Consider the following 22,348-nt stretch of genomic DNA (forward strand, 5'->3'; position numbering starts at 1 on the left):
GAAAACTACATCAGAGGTGAGGGCGACGGAGAAGTAAGTATTGGAGTACCATATTGCCTCCGTCTAATGACAAATACCTACATAGAATGTCTAATTGGTATTCATCTGAGCGCGTGCAGAGTATGCCGCGGTGGGGAAGGGTTAATAGCCGGCGCCGCCTCCGCGCCAAGGCATATTGTACCGAGGCCTGCCCGCGAGCGCCGCACGCTCGTCCACACGCTAATCCACTCTGTAAATATTGGAAGTACTGCAGTGACCGCTCTACGAAACTACAAAAAAAAGCCGGTGGCTGGGAAGGCAAGATGTCGGCATAGCTGATTGACTGTCATATACGGCTGTGTCACATCGAGCCAGCTCAATCCACCGGCGTTCGACGTGCGAAGAACGGAAGGTGTCAGAAGTCAGAAGATGAATGCTCCCGTAGCGAAGTCTAGGATGCGTTATCGCGATCGCTCCCGTAACGGTGCGGGGTGGAGGGTGCCAGTGACAGCTGTCACTGCACTTTCGTAATTTCGTTTCGTTCGTAGCTTCTTCGTTTGTCGAAGCGAAAATCTTTATTTTTATCACACACGACGATGTTCCCGTAGAGTGCGACCGGCTCTGTGCGCGAATTGCGAATTGCGATACGAAAACACGACGTCAGAATGGCGAATGATGAGGTGCTTGGTCCGCGGAAGACCATGTTCGTTTTTGTGATTGTTGTTGGCTGTTTTGCCGTGCTGTGGCCCAGGATTCTGTCTCCGCTGATCGTGGGCCACTCTGCGGACCATCTCAAGCCGAACAAGTTCGACCGGGAGGCAGGTAAATTGGTATTTTTATCTTTAGCTCAATGTCAATATCGCTGGACTCTTACAAAACTAAATCTAATTATACGCGATGTACCGCTTTTACGTCTCATTAGAGATGTTTATCTTACAAAACCTTTCATGTTATGCTAAAATATTATAAGTAGAATCTTAGAAAAGTGTTACAGAATGTTTAATTGGGATGTTTAATCTAATCTTGAGCTTTCCACGGTTAGTAACTAGATATTTGATATTTGCTGTTCTCAAGAGCAAGATATTACTGTGCAAATAAGTGACGGTCCAGTTGTTGACAGAGTATATGTTTACAAAGATCTGATTGGAATGTGGCCTCCACTTGTATTAGAGAAATATTAAATGCATAATGCAGGATAAAGTTTTGTTTTGCTTTGTTATTTAATGTTTTATAATAATATTAATTCTTAAGGGCTTGGAGGCCCTTCCTAAAATCTTTTATTGTTTCTCAATGTTAGGAATATTAATATTGCTTTTAAAATCCAATTTGCAGATTAAGACTAAAACTTCTACTACAATTATTATTGGTACAAATGTTGTTAAATTAAACTATTAATAGTATTTACAGATCCTATCTGATTCCATAATAATATAATTAGAATTATATAGAAATGTATATTTAAGTATAACACTCAAATGGCACTATTTATATTATAGTTATTTAAAAACTTCTACTTGACTAATTAAATAAGTACTAATATTAACAATTTTCCAACAAAATTTTTATTTCTTTACACAAGTAATATAAGTAAACTTTTTGAAAATATAAATATAAGTATTGTAATTTATTCTCCAACTCAATAAAGTAATAACTGTTTTTAATAAAATAAACTCAACCTCTGCTTTTGATTTGGAGGGCGAAGGTTCAAATCTGGTCCGGGGGATGCACTACCAACTGTGCGTTTTTCGAAATTAAATATCACACGGTGAAAGGAAAATATTGTGAGGAAACCTGCATACCTAAGAATTTTCTAAATTCTGTACATGTGTGAAATCTGCCTATCCACATTGGGCCAGTGTGGTGGACTAAAGTTTAACCCCTCGTTAACTTGTGCTCAAATGAGCACGTGCACAGTGAGCCAAATAATGATTGTTGATGATGAGTTTGAAAGGGATTAATTTAATATTATTTGTAGCAGTTAACAAACACAAACACATTATAGGAACTATAAGGAAAACTTTACTGTAATATTTGTTGTTTTTAAGTAAATATCCATACTCAAACTCCATTGTCAGTGTAGATTACACGAAATATGCTTAAATCTTACAGTAATAACAAGTTCTCCTACTGTGCAGTGTTTCAATATTTCAGACCTTATTTATCTTTTAATTATCTAGATCTAAGGTTCTAAACATTATTTTGTCCATTGCCCGACTCTATAAGAATATTTCATTCGAAGCATCCAGTTTCTTATGCTATAAAAATTCTACTTAAAGTTAAATTTTTTACATCCCCTAATTCTGGAACTTGTGCTCCAACTGCCCTTTGAAAACTTTGCACACAAGGGGTTGTTATTGCCCATGTTGATACAGACTTCTATGAATTAAATTTAATCCAAGAATATTACAGTTTGCATTGTGTTGATATGGGCAGCCAATATGACTTGAGCCATTCAATAAACTGCAGCAATACAATAAAATGTGTAGACCAAATTAATTTAACTATAATCACTTAACATTTCACAATGTGGCCTAGGTTAAAGACAGCCCTTTGAAGATGACAGACTAGTGCTATGGTAACCATGAGTTCCACTCAACTCAAGGCAGCTATGGGATTTTACTGCACAATAATACTCTTGAGAATAGGATACTAGACCATGAATTGATGTTTGGTTAGGGTGACCATGATGGATCATCATATCCATCATGGTCACACACACAATAGGGGTTATGATTATATTCCTAATATCACTGACAGCAGTGACAAGGTTTTATTGATAGCCAACTTTGTGGCTCTAGATTCTAGCTTTGTTCACAAGACAGTAACTTGCCATAAAATAACATTTATATTTTGAAGATGTTTTCACATTTCAGTTATATGTGAGAGACAAGTTTCTTTTTAAATTCAAGTATTAGTATTAAATATAATTAACTAAGAAATAATCAATTTCTACTCATAATTAAAATAGTGTCTACCTCATTAAAATATTGTGCATGCCACCGGTTCTGTTCTATTTTAATGCTATATTATACCAGACAATGATTCAAAGTTTACGAGTTTGTAGTAGGCTTTAGGTCATGTTTAGTTAAAAAAAATTGTAAGGAAATAATGTTATAGTTATACAATATTATAGACATAGCATTATAAAGTCAGAGCTAAGAATTTTAATATTTTTGATGTTATTTAATGTTATTTATTGTGTATTGTGCTGTTTTTTTTGTTAAGCCAAGTCTAAGAAGAAGCTTACAACCGACATTGTCCAAAAAATTTATCAAAATGGGGTATCTGACAACCCTAAAAGATAATATATTCATAATATTCATGTGAAGGTTTTCCTTAATACCATTGTGTTACATACTTAAGTGACTTTCTTTTTTGTAACACATTGTGTTGAAGACTTCACTAAAAATAATAATAATTTTGTGGTTGCAACAAACTGCTAAAAACCTGCTAACTTGCTAAAAAACAGTGTAATGCAGTTATTTACAAAAATCTTCAAGTAGTACAAAAGTAATTTAAAGCCTACTTCAAACAGCAAATAATAATAATCAATCATAGTCAACAAGTTGTTAAACGTGGCGGTGTAACTATACCATCTGAAATCTGTGAAAAATTCATTGAATGGGGAAACAAATTGTTACATTATAATATGTTTATTTTGTTAGATTACCTTTGAGTTAACAACCCCTTGATCCAGGGCCTGTGGGCCTGTAGCATCTTGCCTGCCTGCGATAGTACTCTATAGTTACAGTTTTTAAACTTGAAATAAGTGGTATAATCTGAAAATGTTTATTGATTACTTAGAGAGATTTAGCTAGTATTCAACCTTGACGTAATGTCAGTTACCAACTAATGTTCATGATGACATATATTTTTTATTTTATAAGTCACTGATTATGAGCCTGCTTTGATATGGAGATGTCATTTGTTGTTCACTGCAGCACTGACTAAAGCTTGCTCACAAGGAACGGTTGATATTACGTCAAGTGTGAACTCTGCCTTAACTATTTTTTGGTGTGTATCACACTCTAAAGCTTGCTGTATAGGTCCGAAATGTTTTGTTTTATTCCGAAACGGGACGGAATGACAAAATTTGGAAATATCGTTTTAATATAAAATACATACCAACGTAAATGTAGGTATACGTTACGGAGTCCAGACAGGACAATGGTGACTGGTGTTATATAAAACGTCGTCCCGTCAACGTTTTAGTGTTGTCGCACACGGGAACTACGTCACAACTACATTGCGTGTGCGGCGAGTCCATATAAAATGTAGGAAAACTACAGAAAAGAGCTCGTTGGCGTTTTCTGACTGGCGTGGTTCCCGTATGCGAGGAAACTCAACGTCCTCCCGTTATGCAGCGACCTTTAGTAGCAGATGGCTGTATTGTTTTTGTAAACACACATTCCATTGTATGTCCCACATGATGTGCCGCATTAGGTTGCTGCGAGGTCATATTCGAGACGGAACTGGCCGTACTTCAGTTGCTTAACGAAGTGTGCGGAACGACGCAATCCGCAACCGAGTGCCGCACGGCGATCAACAGCACGTGCGGAGTTGATATTGCGGCGTATATCAAGCGTGCGGATAACGTCGGGAAGTCGACCAAGATGATCGTTGAAGCCATGAAGAGGAGTAACAGTTCGTGTCTAAGACAGAACTTTGGGGTGCCCGTCTACAGTATGGGAGAGCATTTTGCAGTGGACTCGAACTACCAGCAAGACAGTTAGTGGAACTTTTGTTTGATGCATGGGTTTTTGGGGTGTTTAATTTACTTACTAATACTTATTTATTTATTTACTCGTGCTATTACTCATTTAGGTTAGGTTAACAGATATGTGATTGTTAATAACAGACTAATGTAGTTTTAAGTCATATTTAATGATATGTTAATTTCTATCCGAATTTACAATCTAACCATTGTAATCACTTAAAAGTTATTGTACTTCGATATCATTTAGTAGAAGCCGTGAACATTAACATCCAGGCGTTTGTTTCATCATCTATAAATACTATAATAACTTGAATTTTCTGACGACCTTTCTGGCCCACTTGATGATGTTTCTATACATATTGTAAAAGGTTTTTACCAATAAATAGAGTGATTCATGAGGAAAGGTAAGGTATATAACTTGTCAAGGTTTAGTGGAAATTTTTACTGTCTGCTGAATTTAGTCTACGATTTTTCATCGAAAACAATGAATATTACAGTTTGTGCTCTGTAGTATGGTGCGGGTGACAATTCGTTCATCGTCGACAATTCGTTATTATGAACGCCATACAACTGTCACTCGCACCATGCTACAACGCACGAACTGTAATTTCTAGCAAAACTTCAGATGTGGGTTCGCCTAGCGTCTGCCATTGAAAACTACGCCTCGCTAAATTTAGTGCAAGCCACGTCCTACGCAACTCCGCTATGCACGCGAGTGACAGTGACTTTGACGAGCCGTTCCCTCGCCTCTGCTGATTAATGAGCCCGCGACAGTTGACTAACTTTTGATGATCTCGTTGGTTAATGGTATAAAAAAGAAAATATTTGACATATTATTTTTGTACATCATCGTCATGATTAACAGCCGATGGACGTCCACTGCTGAACATATTATTGCAAGGACTTTCAAACAACGGTCTCGAGCCGCCACCATCCAGCGGCTCCCTGCAACCCGCTTGATGTCCTCAGTCTACCCTTCGACGAACACTGCGCTTTCCGACTCACTGAGCTATGTCAGTGACTTATTTTCTGCGGATCTCCTCATTCTGATTCATTCGATCACACAAAGAAACTCCCAAGTGCAACTCCCTTCATTGTCCGCTGATTGACTTTGAGCCTTCTAATATGGCCCATAATTAGCGATCAACGGATCCGAGACTTGGTCGCTAACTATGGGCCCAAGGACTAATTTTAAATTTTGTCACAATACAGTTTTTATGGAAAGATATCATTTATTATGTAGGCACATAATTTTTCGACATATTGATGCGGTTAAAACTATGTGTACCGGTTTGTTAGTAATAGAAATAGTGCGGGAATCTAAACAGATGGTGCGGAGTATGAGATCATACAGGAAATTACGAGCCGCCTGTAATCCTCACTTCAGATTAGATTACCGCCTCGTGTCACAGCACCCCTTGACCCTAATGTTTGTGGGTCACTAGGATTCTAGCGCTCTTGCTGATGACTTTATCAGTGTCGGTATACCTTTTCATCTGCCGCATCGGTCGAGTGGTTAATAGGCTGGTTGATACTTTTTTAAAAGGGTCTTAGATTGTTCGGTAACGTTGTGTTAGATTTTTTGAGACATAGTTAAAAAATTTCAATTTTCAAATATTTGACCATGATGGTATATATTTTTTGGCTGGTGGGAGGCTTCGGCCGTGGTTAGTTACCACCCTACCGGCAAAGACGTACCGCCAAGCGATTTAGCGTTCCGGTACGATGCCGTGTAGAAACCGAAAGGGGTGTGGATTTTCATCCTCCTCCTAACAAGTTAGCCCGCTTCCATCTTAGACTGCATCATCACTTACCATCAGGTGAGATTGTAGTCAAGGGCTAACTTGTAAAGAATAAAAAAAAAAAAAAAAAAATAACCAAACGGAGTGTTTGACAAAACTTTTCCTAGGCAAGCGCGCCGCAAGACCTTGTCATTGCTTTCCATCAGGCATGATGTTGTCAAACGCAAGCCAATTATGGAATCTCGAAAACGTAGAAAAGTGATACTGTTGACATTAATAAATAGCCTTTACTAGGCAAGCGCGCTTCAGCCTAAACAAATTGAGCTTCATCAGACATGAAGTCAAATGCAAGCCAATTATGGAACTTGTAATCTGTTGATTTGTGACCTATAGATAGGCTCTTTCTAGGCAAGCTCGCTCGACTTGGACCTCGTCATTCTGTTCCATCAGGCATGATTGTAGTCAAACGTCGCCAATTATGGAACCTCGTACCGTCCCTAGAAAGACGGTAACTACCTGTACCTAAGTGAAACGCTGTGACACGATGTTTGCCGATTGTCTAATAGCTACGAGCGTGTCGTAAATGCAAATACAAGCTTTCACAAGCGACTCGTTTCAGCGGCCTCCGTCACTAGAACAACAGTGTTAGCGGCATTGTCACCTCGTGAGGTCGACCGGCCCGTAGGCGTAAGTTACGAGAGACGAGCGGGTGTTGACATTTGACAGGGAGGTAGTAGTACCTCCCTGTCAAATTTCATCTTTTTACGTCGAACAGTGTAGGTCTCTGCGACGCAGACCTGTTAGTCCTTGGGATTGAGTTAAAAAAACATTTAGATTCTACGTCGAGGTTACTATACAATTTATGAATTCCTTAATGATAAAGATGCTTGGACGCCATTGGATCAGTTTCCACAGGAAGTAAAATTATAAGAGATTGTAAATTACTCGTAAAATATCCTACGACAACTGTTAAGTTTCTTGCCGGCTCTTCTCAGCAGAACCTGCCTTCCGAACCGGTGATAGAGTCTTTAGAAATAGTCAAACTTGACTTTTCGAAAGTGCTTGTAAACTATGCTTAGTTGAAATAATTATGATATTTATCCATACCTGCTTAAACTTAGTATTGTATATTTGTATTCAAGGGAAAGTTGGACATAATTTTAAAAGAAGCGAAACTTGGTGGTTGGTTGTTTTTATAATTTTTTAAAGTAACGTTGGCTCCTTAATGGGGCCTCAGCGGCCTGGGGTTCTCCTCTGAGACTCTGACTTCGGCTTAGAGGTCCGTTCGAGAAGGGTGTTTTGGCCTGAGTGTATGTCCTGACGCCCCCTTAACCGTGGATGGCGTTCACCGGCGAAGACGTTGTGTAGTTTTTGTCTGTGTTGCCTGGGAAGCGTCGGTCAATATGTCATCGTAAGGTTTTGGAATGGCGACCCCGCACTAGAAAACGCAGTGTTGACCCCCCACCAGGTGGACTGTCGACAACAAGCGAGTCGCAGGGATTCGCTGGATGCAGGCGGCTCAAGATCGTGATGTTTGGAAGTCCCTACAAAAGGCTCATGTCCTGCACTGAACTTTATTCAGCTGATATGATGATGAAGGTTCATAAGGACGTTTTTCGGGCGTCTAGTTCTACAATCGGCGTTGAGATCGGGGGTGGATTTAAACACTTTTACTAAATTGTTAAAGCGTTAGCTTTGCCGTTTTTTATGCCCGCTAGATACTCCATGGTTACACCACGCCACGAGGCCGGTTCCAGTTCGTCCCATACGTCACGCGTATGCGTTAACCGCTTCTAAGTATTCTAAGTGAAATGTCACTTAGCATCGCGTGTTGAAAGATACTTGCGTTCGCGCCGATGTTTTACGAGGATTTGCATAAATCATCCGCTTAGGTAATTTGTCGCACAGTCGCATTTGACAATTTATACAATCGGTTTGGGTATAATCAACATCATTATCAGCCTATTTTGACAGCCCACTACTGGGACAGACCTCCATCCTTATAGGAGAGGGATAATGGAGCTTAAGCCCGCCATGTCCCAATGCCGTTGACTATCCAATGGGCAGACTAATTGGATTGGGTATAAAGAAGTGAAACTGAAGAATCACATTCGAACTTGGTATCTAAAATCTTCCCCTGAAAACATGCATTTTGATAACTACAATGCCTTCCGATTCGGATCAGTAGTTTTTGATGCAACTGCGGAACACACACGTAGTGGCTTCATACAGAACTAAAATGAAACATAATTTAAATAGTGTCCAATCCAAAACAGAAGCCCGGCAACGGTGCACCGATGAAATGTTTCGTACATTGGTGTGGTGTGGTGGTGGTGCGTACGGTGTCTAGCGAAATGCAACTCCGCGATCATAACGTTCAACATTCAAGCATTGTGTAACATAAACCTCGGAGCAGTTATCCCAACACGAGACGAGATCATACCATCTGCCGGGCGGCGGGCGGCTTCACCGAAGGCACATATTTGCTTTACATACTAGCACGAATAGTGTTGCCAGTAATGTACGTAGCTCGGGACGCCCCGATTTCAAGGGTCTTTTTGGGTTCCGTAATTTTAACGGAAAAGAAAGTGACTTCTTTATCTCAAATTTAACGCTTAGTTGTAGAGGGACAGGAAATAATAGGACACGTTACTTGTCAAAATATAAAAAACCGGAGGGGCTATTCGGACTTGCATTACGTACTTTATTAACATCATACGGTGTAATACGATCGACTAGACTCTACCCTTTAACCTTGGAACTATTTGGCTTAAAACAATTAAGTCGATAAATGACAGCACAAGCGCCCAATAACATATTTGATAATTTCAGAACTGTTCTCTCTATAGAGATAAGAAAATAACTTTTAGACGGTCGTATATAAAGGTATTTGATTTGGCAAAAGATATCGACAAATGATAATTTACAAAACATGGTTTTATAACTCGTGAACAAATCGTGACGATTTGAAAACAAAAGTCCCGATTAATTGAACTTTCCTGGCTGGCAACACTATAGACAAACGCGGGCACTTAGCGCGCGGTGTGCAGTGCGGGCCTTGGGGCCACATACGGTTTACACGAATTAGGTAATACGGCAATTGACGAACTGGGTCAAATTGTGATAATCGCAGCGCAAGCCACGAGCGGTAGCGGAAAGAGATATCAACCTCTGTTAGTTACGTTTTTTTGCGGTGACTCGACTTTCAATCATCGACATTGTCATTAAATTCCCTCTTTGTTCAATCATCGACATTGTCATTAAATCTTACGTAGCTTGCGTTTTCTGCAGGCCTAGTGCGTCAACGACTTATCTCGTGACGAAACATACATTCATTATCAGCCTTTTTTGAGCCCACTACAGACAGTATTGTAGGAGGTAATCTCTAGATCCACTGAACCGATTTTGAAAATGTACCACTAGGAAGCCACGGTATTTGGTAGTGTAATAGGTGCGAAGTTCATCGGGTCATCTAAATGAAAAACAAATTAATTCTAAATATTGTGCATGGGTCCGATGATCTGTGCTTTCCATTGGACCATCCCCAAGCTCACTCCAGAAGCTTGGCAGGTCGTCCACATCCGATGTCTTGGAGTGTTGCTGCGGCGGTATCAGTCTAAATATGATTCTGTGTTTTTCACTGTTGCGTTTAGGGTGTTTATTGACTCATGTGGCGTGACTAAAACCAAGATGGCCTCTAGAATACAATGCAGTTGTTTTGATTAAAAAATTCCTCATTTTTGGGATGAATCCTCCGTGACGTAACACAGAGATACGGCCGACAAATGTGCGGTAATAAACCGAGTCCTAATTATATTCATGAGTCAACAGTCGGCTTTGTAACATGTTGTGTAATTAGGAAATGACTGGATTACATACAGTACAATAATTAACAACGTGTGTATTACTAATTGGTGAAGTGAAAACTTCATTAGGCACGATGGACACTTTTGTGATGGGCAAAAATCATTGGTGTAGTTCGCTACTAAAAAAACTTAATAATCCGCGAATAACAAATGATGTTAACATATAATCATCAAGATTGTAAAGTTAATGTTTGCAATTGAACACTGTAGATTGATCCTCTCCTGAGGATGCTCCGGTTTCAGAGTAAAATGTACGTACAGCTAGAATAGCGTAATTCATTAATTATTCATTGTTCTTAATGTTTCCACAAAGTTACGCCTGCTTCTTTTCAGTTATCATCAAGCCTTCTTCTTTTCTTCAATTCAATCTTTATAATATTGATATTATAAAGGTTGAAAGACTCGCGCATATGGGTATCAAAGCCTACGATGGCCATGTCTTTGATATCTTCTAAAAGCTCAAAGTTTGTCGGTATTTTTTGTTGTTAAAATATATGCATAGACCTTCCTCTTGAATTACTCTATCTATTGCTGAAAACCGTAATTAAAATACTTTACGTAGTCTAAATATCTAAGAGTACAAAAATGGGAAACGATTTTGTTTTATACTAGTTATGAAGATGTTTTTGTATTAAACAGACTGCAGCTATATAATATGCGATAAAAATATGCTAAGCTTTTAAGAGGATTCGCCGTGTGCGCTGACCCTAATACTTGTACACTATTATAAGATACTTACTAATGTTTTGTAATTATTAACAACGCTTGTCTTATTTCTAATTATATTTGTTATTCTTTTTTTTGATTATGTGTAAAAATCTGATTATTACCACTTTTCTAACCTTACTGTATTTTTAACAAACTAAAAAGAATATCTTTGAAAATCAACTTTTACAGGGATGTTTCATTCAGAAAACTAAATTTTCAGCAGTAGTTTAGAATTAGGTAATTGGCAGTGTTTCACCCCCGTGCCTCACAGAGCAAGTACAGTCGTGGAGTCTCTTTACATCTGATAGTGAACGTTACATAATGGATCATTATCACCCTATGCCCGCCAACCAGAATCACAGTCAGTGTTAGTTCTTAATTACCCACTCTGTTAATTAGTAAGGCGTGACACTTTGGGCTTTAAAAATTGGCAGTTGATGATGCCAAATGCTTGTAAAATAGCGCCAACGGATCGTTTGATCATAGGCTAACCACTGGAACAAGCAACGTAGCAGCAAAAAATTAAAAAAAAAAAAACTTGCTGTTTCGTTGGTCCAGTAGCCTATGTGGAGTAAGATCGCGTGTTCCTAGATTCGAAACATGGGTTGGGCTATGAAGTAGGCCTGCTGAAAATTATTTTAAAAAAAAATTCAGAGGAAAAAAAAATGGTTTTGGTTTTGCAAAACCGTCAGTCGAGGTCATTTTTTTGTTTTATTTTAAATTAAAGAACATTTGCTGTATCTTTTTAAATGTGACCAATATTCCCATTCCCCTCCAACTATTCGAAAAGACTGTGCTAGGAGTGGGTACGACAATAGTCTAACAGGGCGGGGATCAAACCACCACCCCTCGGCGATAAGTCCGACCGCTATTACCATTGAGCTATTGCTAGAGGCATTATTATAAAGGTCTGTTGTATGATGATTAAAGAATCAAAGCATCACTAAGCCCCACCAAACCGCATTGTAACAGCGTGGTAGGTCCAAGCCCAATGTCGCCTCTCCTATAAGGAGGGTACCATTAAAATGCTGATAACGATTTTAGCTTTGGTTAAATAATTCTAAAAAATTATTAACCTGGTTTGATAGACGATTCCTAATAACATTTCGTGTTGCAGTACTGAAGCAGGAGCGTCCACCGATCCGCATCGGCCAGCATCCAGCGCTGCTCGAGCGAGGCCGCGCCATCCCGCCGGGCCCGCCGCCCGCGCGCCCCGTGGTGCTGCCGCCGCATGTCAGGGTACGCTCGCCTCTCTCTGTGTACTACGAGGTGGAGATCAAGGTCAGTGGTGAGCTGTGCAGCTGTGTGGAGCTTCGCAATGGCTGGCTGTAGCAGGTAGGCTTTTTTTGAAGGTCTTGAGATATTCATATGACGACTAGCGGACGAATATGACAAATCCCGCATCGAATCGTAGATTTTTCCAGGATAAAAAGGAGCCTATGTTCTGCTCCAAGTTCCCATTTATCACTGTACCAAAATTTGTCTAAATCGGATCACTGATTTAGTCTTGAAAACAAAAAGAAAAACGTACTTTTAGCACAGAAAACATATGTACAAGTGTTTAGTAAGGATACAAGACTGAATTACTCGACTTTTATCGATGAAAATGTAGCTGCGTTTTCAAGCAGTTACGATGTTTTAAATGGTCAGTGTTAGTTGCGAATCAGTCTCTATCACTTTCTATCTCACACGAAACTATAGACAGGGAGAGATAGAGACGACTTCAGAATTTACAATAGCATATAGAATACCGCTACTGCACAGTATCGACATACGAGTAATACACATGCCATTTAAACTACGTGTGAATTTATTTGTACAATATGTTTTCGCTACTCGTTCGATCGTGAAATTCTGCATACTTGTTGTTAGGGCTAGAGAAAATCAAAAACTGTTTTCTTACTATGTCAGTGCTCTATTACCTTTAGACTGCATTTTCACTTGATGTTAAATCAAAGGTAATATCTCAAAACCTTCAGAAGAATTTTTTGTTCACTTAACTTAAGCGAGGACTACACTAAGACTTGCATCTACAGTGTGGTGCAATTTTGCGTCCAGTCACTCTGCGTCGATTTCAATAACTCATTAGAGATATGTTTAACGCAAAACGCAATTGCTTACGTCACTGTCGACGCAAGTCTTCGCTTTAGTATTAACTACTTAATCTCCAGAGCTTGGCAACGCAACGGTAGCAACTAACACAAACCATAACCGGTAAGTATCTAGTATCAACTCGTATATTACAAGGTATTAACTTAAATATAATCTCATAAATTCTAATACAAAAAAGTTTTGTTTTTGTTGTACTTAAAAGTATTAATACAAATTAATTACATTCATAAATTGTGATTATAGTGTCTTTTGCGTTTTGAAATTATTGTAATATTTGTTATTGCAGTAACTAATAAGATTAAATGAAGAGTTTTGACACTTTCTACTCTTAGATTTTACACAGGTGTAGAAGTGAAATGTAAGTAGGAGATTTTTGTAGCGTTTAGTTGAATTTCTAAAGTTTAACGATAATAAATCGTTAATTACGTAGGTATTCATCGTACATAATGAATTTACGCTAAGTTAGGCTGCCAAAGCGGAGCGAGGGAGCGTAGCGGAGAAACGGACTAATGCGGAGCGGAGTTGCAGACTATGCTCAATAAATAAAAATATTTAACCTCGCTCCGTTTCCCCTCTTCGCTTATCGGTTTTATATGAATTTTTAAACTAGCTCGCAAGATCCTGTTCACTTAAGATCAGTGGCGATTTTGTGCAAGCCTTTTGGTTTCTCTCAAATTTCTCCGTTTCCCGGCTCCGCTGCCTCGCTCCGCTTCGGTGGACTGGCAGCCTGGTTAATTCAATATCGTTGTAACCGTATATTAAATAGAGAATCATGTCTAATCTTGACCAATCTAAATACTTAGTAATCAAATGAATCGTTTAATTTCTGTGTTGGCACTCGTTATACGGCATGTAGCGTCAAACGCAAAACGCAAGACACGACAGTGCGGCGCGCGTGGAACGTTAGCGTCAAAATAAACTACAACGCAAGTGCTGTACTCGTATAAATGTGGCGTATAATCTGCGTTGTCGTCTCTTGTTAGGTGGCCCGTGTTATGAGCTTACCGAATCATTACAATAGTTTTGAATGGTAGTTAAATAACCAAACCATTATAACTAATTTTATTTTACGGTTACGTATAATATTAAACAAATGAAACGTTTAATTTCCGTGTTGGCGCTCGCTAAAGTCATGTAGCGCTAAACGCTCAACTGCGAGACAGGACATTGCGATGCGCGTCGAACGTTAGCGTCCAAATAAACCACAACGCAAGTGCTGTATCCTAATGTAGCGTATGTATGCGTTTGCGTTGGCGTGCCGTGTGATGGTCTAAGTTACAAGCTTAATGAATCGTTACGATCGAAACGGCAGATATGGGTACCAAATAATGATAAAAACTGTACATGTTTTTATGACATCATCATCATATCTTAATGATGTGATGATGATGTAACCTAAATAAGAAATAAATTTATTTTGATTTGATTTGCCTCACAAGACGAATACTTTGCATTAATTGCTTCGTTGATTCATTGGTTAGCGTATGTAGCTTGGGGTTTTAGTTATGAGTCCTAGGTCTAGGTCCAAAGGTCAGACTATACAATATTGAGGCTTTGTTTTTTTATATTATACGTATTATAGAATAGTCGTATATTCTCAGTAGCATCGCGGAGTTGGGAGGTTAGTGGTGTTGCATGTAAGTATGTCTCGCAAAATCCCATTGGTGCAGCATGGTGGTTACAAGCTCTGAATTGATATGATCACGTGATCTGACGTCATTATTGTTTATTTTGGACATTATAGATTTGAATTTTTTAATGTACTGTACTGTAATTAAAAAAATATGTACCTTCGCTGGCATTCGCTCTTGACGGTACTCCGATTCTAACCCTAGTCAATTCTAATAGCTCACGCTTTTCCGGCTCGTCTGTTACACTCTTTCGTTCTTCTTCACAAAATCCAGAGGAATGACTGGGCTCTATTTAAATTTATTCCCGTTCCTCTTTAACTAGTCGGAAAATACTGTGTTAAGAGTGGATACGACAACACCAGCAGGCGGGGATCTCACCACCGCCCCTCTTTGAAGAGTTTTTACCCGGCCACTTTATATATAGAGGAAATATGCTACACAATAACATCGCTTACCACTCCAATCTTGTACCAAACGTAAAGCAACAGTTACGCGCATGATGTCATTGTCATTATTTTTGGGGCACAGTGATCTTACGAATGTTAGGGCGTATATCAGTAGTAGGCCTAAGAGATGCGCGCCACGACATAATCTGGCGACTGGTGACAAGATTCCTCCGCATTTGTCCGCTTTTAGAAATCTTCAATCCGGCCCTATATAACCGGGAATATAGGATCTCTACCAAGTTTAAACTACGTCCCTGCCAAATTTGATCTTTGTACGTCAAGTGGTTTTCGAGATTTCGTGATAACCTTTCGCTTTCATATGTTACTTTATTCTTGGACAATTTACCTGATAGCTTTGGAAAGTAGCAGGTTTCAGATCTCTTATCTGAAACCTGCTACTTTCCAAAGCTACCATACGCACTACCTACGGTAGGAGTATGGGAAGACACCTTCAACCGATATTCAGCTCACTGTCTCCTCAGAATGGGAGGGGTTAGCCTAAGAATGGGAGGGGTTAGCCTGATAAAATTCTCAAGTATGCAGGTTTCCTCACCGTGTTTTTCCTTCACCCTTTGATACACGTGATATTTAATTTCTTATAACGCACATACCTAACTGAAAAGTTGGAGGTGCATGCTCCGTATTGGATTTGAATCTACACCCTCCGAATCGAAGGCAGATGTCATATCCACTGGGCTATAATGGCTCTTCGTCTATCAGATATGGGTAGAGGAATGCCAGTCGTAGGTGAGGTTGTAGTAGTCGCGAGCTGTTCGTCTATTTCCACACGGTGTCTAGGCCGCGCATGTGGGTCGGCTCGCTCAAGGTCGTGCCCTGCTTGTTTATCTGCTCCATCGGCTGGCGTCACTGTATGCGAACGGTCTGCAGTTCGATTCTTTGTGGATTATTATCAACCGTGAAGCCCAGAAGAAATTAAATATCACCAAATCAAATCAAATCAAATCAAAAATCATTTATTTCAAGTAGGCTCAATTTACAAGCACTTTTGACACGTCAGTTGACTATTTGTAAAGATTCTACCACCGGTTCGGAAGGCAGATTCTGCTGAGAAGATACCGGCAAGAAACTCAACAGTTGCTCTTTTGAAATGAACAAGTCATACAGTATTATAATTTACAATTGATAACAATTACAATTTCTTATAGTTTTACTTCCTGTGTGAAGGTGGAAGCTGATCCAACGGCCTCCAAGCATCACGTGTCTCAAACGGTGAAGGTAAAACATCGTGAGGAAACCTGCATACCAAAGAATGTTCTTAATTTTCTTCGTGTTTGAAGTCAGCCAATCTATTGGCCTGACCTCTCTCATTCTGAGAGGAGACTCGTGTACAACATTAAGCCGAATATAGGTAATAACGATATTATATCGAAATGTGGCTCTATGACTCTTGAACCTTAAGCTATCGATATTCTAAAAATATTTCATTGTTAAGTTAAATTTAACCCGACCTGCTGAGATGTGTAGCCGATTGCCGCTAACGTGTGGATTGTTATGTAAATGCGCCTCACCAGATAATAAGAGTATTGTGGAGCTATTGTTGCACTGGCTTTGTTCTGTAGACGTTGAGATTGGTCGGAAGCAAACAATAACCACAGGAAACCTCATTACAATCATTATCAGCTGAATGTCACACTGCAGAGATAGGCCTCCCTCCTTGGATGTTTGGGGATCGATCAGGAGCGTAGCTACCGCCGTAACAATGAGACCCCAGAAAACAGAACCCCCCACCAGAAACCCCTTACGTGTGCTAGCAAAAATGTACGTGTGCTAGTAAAATTTACTAATCTCCCTCAATCTGGTGTTTCCCGGAAAAACAAACCCAATATCATAAATTTCATCCAATATCTGCATTTCATAAATGACAAAACTAAAAAAAACGTTTTCTTCCCCGGTCAAGGGTCCAAAGACAGACCATTTCATTTTCCATCTTCTAGCTAAATATTTAAAAGGGAAGGTTGCATAAAGATGTAATTTGGCAGGGAGGTAGTTTATAGTAAGTACACCTCTCCTATAAACAGATTTTACGACAGGACCTTATTAGCATGGCTTAATTGAGGGCAAAATCGCAGGCGTCCGCTAGTTTGGTATAATTTGTACGTACAGTGCCTACTCCAGTTAAAATCCTTATGCACACCACAGAGTGCACACTCCTCACTCCTCCGCGGAGGCAGTGAGTCAGTCAGTGAGGTACGGTATGAGTTTTGCAATTATAAGCTGTGGGCGCCACCTCCGCCGCATAACAATGAGTGTACAAATAACATCACATTTACATTGCTGATGCGATCGTCTTCAATACAACTGCGAGTACATACGAGTACTTCGAGTAGTATACTTGTTTCACGTCCTACATGCTTAGATTTTCGATATAATGCTTTATTTCTGTTGTGTAAGTGCCGTAGGATCCATAATGGGACCTTTAGCGGCGTCAAGGTGTTTGGTCTAGCGCAGAAGCTTCTCCTGATTGGGCCCGAAGGCAGAGTCAAGGGTAGATGGGCGGAACGACTCTCTCAGGGTATCTCCTTTGAGACTGCCCTCGGTTTAGGGGGCCGTTTGGGAAAGGTAGTTTTTCCCTGAGTGTATCAGTCCGGGCGCCCCCGATCGTTAGTTAAAAAGTGTAGTCAGATTACGGGGACCTCGTCTTCGCTATGCGTTATAGATACTTGGGTGTTTTCCTCGACTATAGCAACTATTAAAACCTTCAAGAAAACGTAAAATACGTCTTGTATTACTTACTTAGAGCAAACCTCAGTAGCACCTTTGTTGACGCTGCTGAGTTCCATTATGGGACCTCGAGCAAAAGCAAACAGAACAAGAACTTGACTACAAGAGCCCAATATCCAGCCATGGTCGCACATGGGTCGATGAAAACGATATTGATACAGTCTCGTTACTCATCTAGTCAGATTAATGTTAAAAATAACATCGCAAACCGGAAGAATTAGCTTTTTTTTCTGAATTACGCAAACGCTTTTCATTCGAGGTTGTGCACACTTGCGTATTCTGTCTGTCTTTATATAAATATATATACTTGAAATTTTCTTAGATGACAATTTTAAACAACAATAATGGCTGACTATGAACCAAAGACAATCAGTAGGGTTGAGAAGTTAACCGCGGGCATCGTAACGATATCAAGTAGGTATCGTTATATCTGAAATAACTAAACTAAAATATCCGTTACTATACGTCATCTTAAAAAACGAATACGTTCCATATTCGTTTCGTTTTCCAACTTTTCAGTTGTGTGCATTTTAGGAAATTAAATATCATTTTAAGAATATATACACCAAGGAGAAGAAGTGAATCATGAAATACATGAAAATGTTGGATATAGTAATAATAATAATAATAATAATATAGCCTTTATTTCCAAGTACATAAATTACAAAAATTTTACAGTTTACATTTTTAAAAATTACAAAAGATACAAAAGTTACAAAAGTTAAAAAACATTAACATTTCATTTCATTTTGTTGGATATAGTAGCGACATTATTTCCGCATACGAATATTTTTGAAATAAAGTCAGTGGCAATTTATAATGGAAATTTTTAATTTTTAAATTGTTGAAGAAAACAATTGAGAAAAACAAAAAAGCGACAAAAATATTTTTCTATTCAATTAAAGATTATAATTTCTTTCTTTTTTTACCTTGGTTATACACCACTAGTCCAAATGACTATGTAGAACATAATTGGAATTAATGTACACTTACTGTCTGTCTCTAATTATAATTCGTAACATTTTTCTAGCTCTAGAACCTACTAAATTTATTACCGCATAATGTCATATATTAAAAAACCTTTGTACTAAAGTTTCGGCCCCTTGTACATCACTATCTCTCAAACTTCTTTATATAATATCCTAATAACTCTGACTATCACGATTTACGTATACCAGAAAAATAAAAATCTCACCATGTTGCGAAACAAAAGTAATAAATTTTTTTCCATTAGTATTTCAAATCTTTTATTTATTTTTTAACCGACTTCCAAAAAGGAGGAGGTTCTACGTTCGGCTGTATGTATGTTTTTTTTTTTTTTTATGTATGTCCAGCGATAATCCCGTCATTTGTGGACCGATTTTGAAAATTCTTTTTTTGTTTTAAAGGGTTTGATTCCAGGGTGGTCCCATTTTATTCATGTCAGGATCTGATGATGGCATCCTGGAGAAATCGAGGGGAACTTTCGAAAATCGTTGAGACGGCTAGTGCGTTTGTTAGTGTTTCCATAAGGTATTTTAAACCACTACAATTTTATGAAGGCCTGGAGTTGGTCTGATGATGGAGCCGATACACAGACGATGGAACTCGTCAACGATTTACAGCAGGTACCTTTTGTTTGGGCTTAATTTATTTGTATTGATGAGAACTTTCCACCTAGATGGGTTGTAACTGTATTAAGGGTCTGATGATGAAGACGAAGGACAGTGAAGAGAACTCCTCGACGGTTCACAGTAGCTACCTTGTGTTTGGACTTGATAAATTTGTATTGATGAGAACTTTCCACCTAAATGGGTTGTGACTGTATTAGATGTCTGGTGATGAAGATGAAGGAGATAGTAGTAAGGAAGATAATTCCTTCAATCTCAGATAATAATTTAAGTTCACATAGTTTTAATTTGCCAGACAAAGCTCAAAAAAAGACTCTAATAATTTCTGATAAGTTAGGTAAGGATTTTGGCTCCATTATGAGCCATTACTTAAACCATTCAGTGACTAATAAATGTTTTCCGGGGGCTAGTTTTAGTTATTTAATAAATAGCATAAGTATAGAAAATGTAGTTGGTTACTCAAATGTAATTTTGATGTTAGGGAACAGTTCAAATATTAAAAGGCATCAAATTATAAAATGTATTGAAAAGCTTTTGGTATTACATAATAGAACCAAATGTAAATTTACATTATGTGCATTTCCATACCTTAAGTCAATTGCTAAAGAAAATAAGCATATCCATAACTTGAATCTTATGTTATACAACTTGACATACCATCACAGCGATGCATTTTTTTATTTTGACATGAATAAGTTTATCTCATCTTATTTGTTGACTAAAGATAATTTATATCTGCCAAAAAAATGTAAGCAGCATGTTGCCTCTCTGTTGGCTTACAACTTAAACGAGTCAGTTACAAGTGTTGTAACACAGTCTATTGACATTAATATGACATGTAATAATAGTAGTTATGTTTCTATTGACCAGAGTACGAATGATAGTACTGTCTCAATTGTTAATTGTAATTTAACCGATCCAGTTACAAGTATTGTAACGCAGTCTTTTGACATTTTTACAACCTGTACTAATAGTACAAATATTTCTATACCTGACCGCAGTACCAATCCTGGTACTGTTACAATTGAAAATTTTTTAAACTAGAAGATACGACAACAGAGATGCACTGTAACATTAACCTTGTACACCAAAACATACAGAGCATCAACGGCAAGGAGTTAGAAGTTGAACTATTTGTAGAAAAATTCAATATACACATATTATGTATTACGGAGCATTGGCTCACTAACTCACAGCTGTCAGTTCTTAATATTAATAATTATTCATTGTCAAGTGTGTTCTTCAGAAGGGCTGGTCATGGTGGCTCCTTAATTTTCTTACATAATAACTTAAAATGTAAGGATAGAAAAGATATAGTTCGTCTTTCTGTGGAATGCATTGTTGAACTTTCTTGTGTGGAGTTGGAACAAATTATTATAGTATGCGTGTACAGACCCCCTCCTGCTGACTTTGATCAATTTGAAGAGGTAATGGAAGATGTAATGAGGCGATTGTGCACATCTTCCAAACAAATACTGATTTGCGGCGATTTTAATGTTGATATTCTAACAGAAAACTCAAAATCTGTTAGATTTCTTAACTTATTTAAATGTTTTGATTTGATGCATGCTTTTAACGAACCTACTAGGATAACCGCAACTTCAGGTACCTGTCTGGATAATATATTTTATAATTGTGTGCTTGAGAGAAAGAAGATAATAAATAAATTAAGCTCTGATCATAGTGGTCAAATAATTACTATCTTAAATAATAAAACCAATAGCAATCAATGGGTAAAGTGTAGGCCAATAACTGAAAGTAAATTAAAGCGATTCAAAAACACAATTATTTCTAAAATTCCAAGTCTTGCATTTGAAAATAATCATCCAGACATGCTCTTTGGTACACTTTTCAAGACAATAGACAGAGAGTTTAGTAAAATTTTTAACTTTAAACGCATTAATGCTAGCCAAAAATTAAAGTTTAGCGAATGGGCTACTGTAGGCATTTACAAAAGTAGAGACAAACTGTACGAGTTGTACGAGCAAAAACAATATACTCAAACGCGAACTTATTTAGATTATGTCAAAAGTTACTCAAAAATTTTCAAACGTGTTTGTATTCTTGCGAAATCGTTACACATCAAACAGAAAATAATTGAGTCTGAGAACAAGATACAAACCACCTGGAATATAATTAATAGAGAATCAGGAAAAATCAAACCGCGGGATATCAGTTTTGAATTAATTGTCAATGACAAAAAGGTAAACACTGATATCGAGGTTGTTAATGCCTTTGAAGATTTTTTCCAGAATGTTCCTATCTTGTTAACTGATTCACTAGATTCGTCTGCTACGGAAGCCCAGAGACTATTAAGAGGCAATGTTAAAGAGTGTAACGTTCTTTTTGAATTTCACCACATAACTGTATCAGACATTAAAAAATCTTTCAATTTGTTAAAATTAAAAAGAACCGGAGATCTGTGGGGCATGTCAGTGAAAGTAATATCTAATATAATTGATGTAATTGCTCCCCACTTAGCTATTATTTTTAATGAATGCGTGGATTTGGGTATCTTTCCGAACCTAATGAAACATGGCAAACTGTTACCACTTTTTAAATCAGGTGACAAAACTGATGTTAATAATTATAGACCAATTACAATACTGCCAACACTTAGTAAGGTTTTTGAAAAAATCATTTTAAATCAACTTTTAAGTCATTTTAATTTAAATAATTTATTTCACCCTGAACAGTATGGTTTTACTAAAGGTCGCAGTACAACTGATGCAGGTGCTAAACTTTTAAAACATATATATGATGCATGGGAAAATGCTAAGAATGCTATTGGTGTA

General features: G+C 38.1%; 1 protein-coding gene across 10 annotated transcripts in view; it reads left to right on the top strand.

The window, feature by feature from the left end:
- The first annotated feature begins 230 nt into the window (after positions 1-230).
- The window catches only part of LOC112044854 (resistance to inhibitors of cholinesterase protein 3), a 42,074-nt gene continuing 19,956 nt past the window's right edge, over positions 231-22,348 (top strand). For 2 of the 10 annotated variants that reach the window (XM_052887815.1, XM_052887817.1), the window contains exons 1-3: positions 234-801; positions 4,423-4,707; positions 12,130-12,293. In XM_052887815.1, the coding sequence (XP_052743775.1) occupies positions 645-801; positions 4,423-4,707; positions 12,130-12,293 (606 nt within the window). In that variant the 5' untranslated portion in view covers positions 234-644. Of the gene's footprint in view, positions 802-4,422; positions 4,708-12,129; positions 12,294-22,348 lie in introns of all 10 variants that reach the window. The other 8 variants (XR_008251887.1, XM_052887816.1, XM_052887818.1 and 5 more) reach the window with 8 other exon arrangements.

This window comes from Bicyclus anynana, chromosome 20 (assembly GCF_947172395.1).
Source record: "Bicyclus anynana chromosome 20, ilBicAnyn1.1, whole genome shotgun sequence".
NCBI classification, from domain to species: Eukaryota; Metazoa; Arthropoda; class Insecta; order Lepidoptera; family Nymphalidae; genus Bicyclus; species Bicyclus anynana.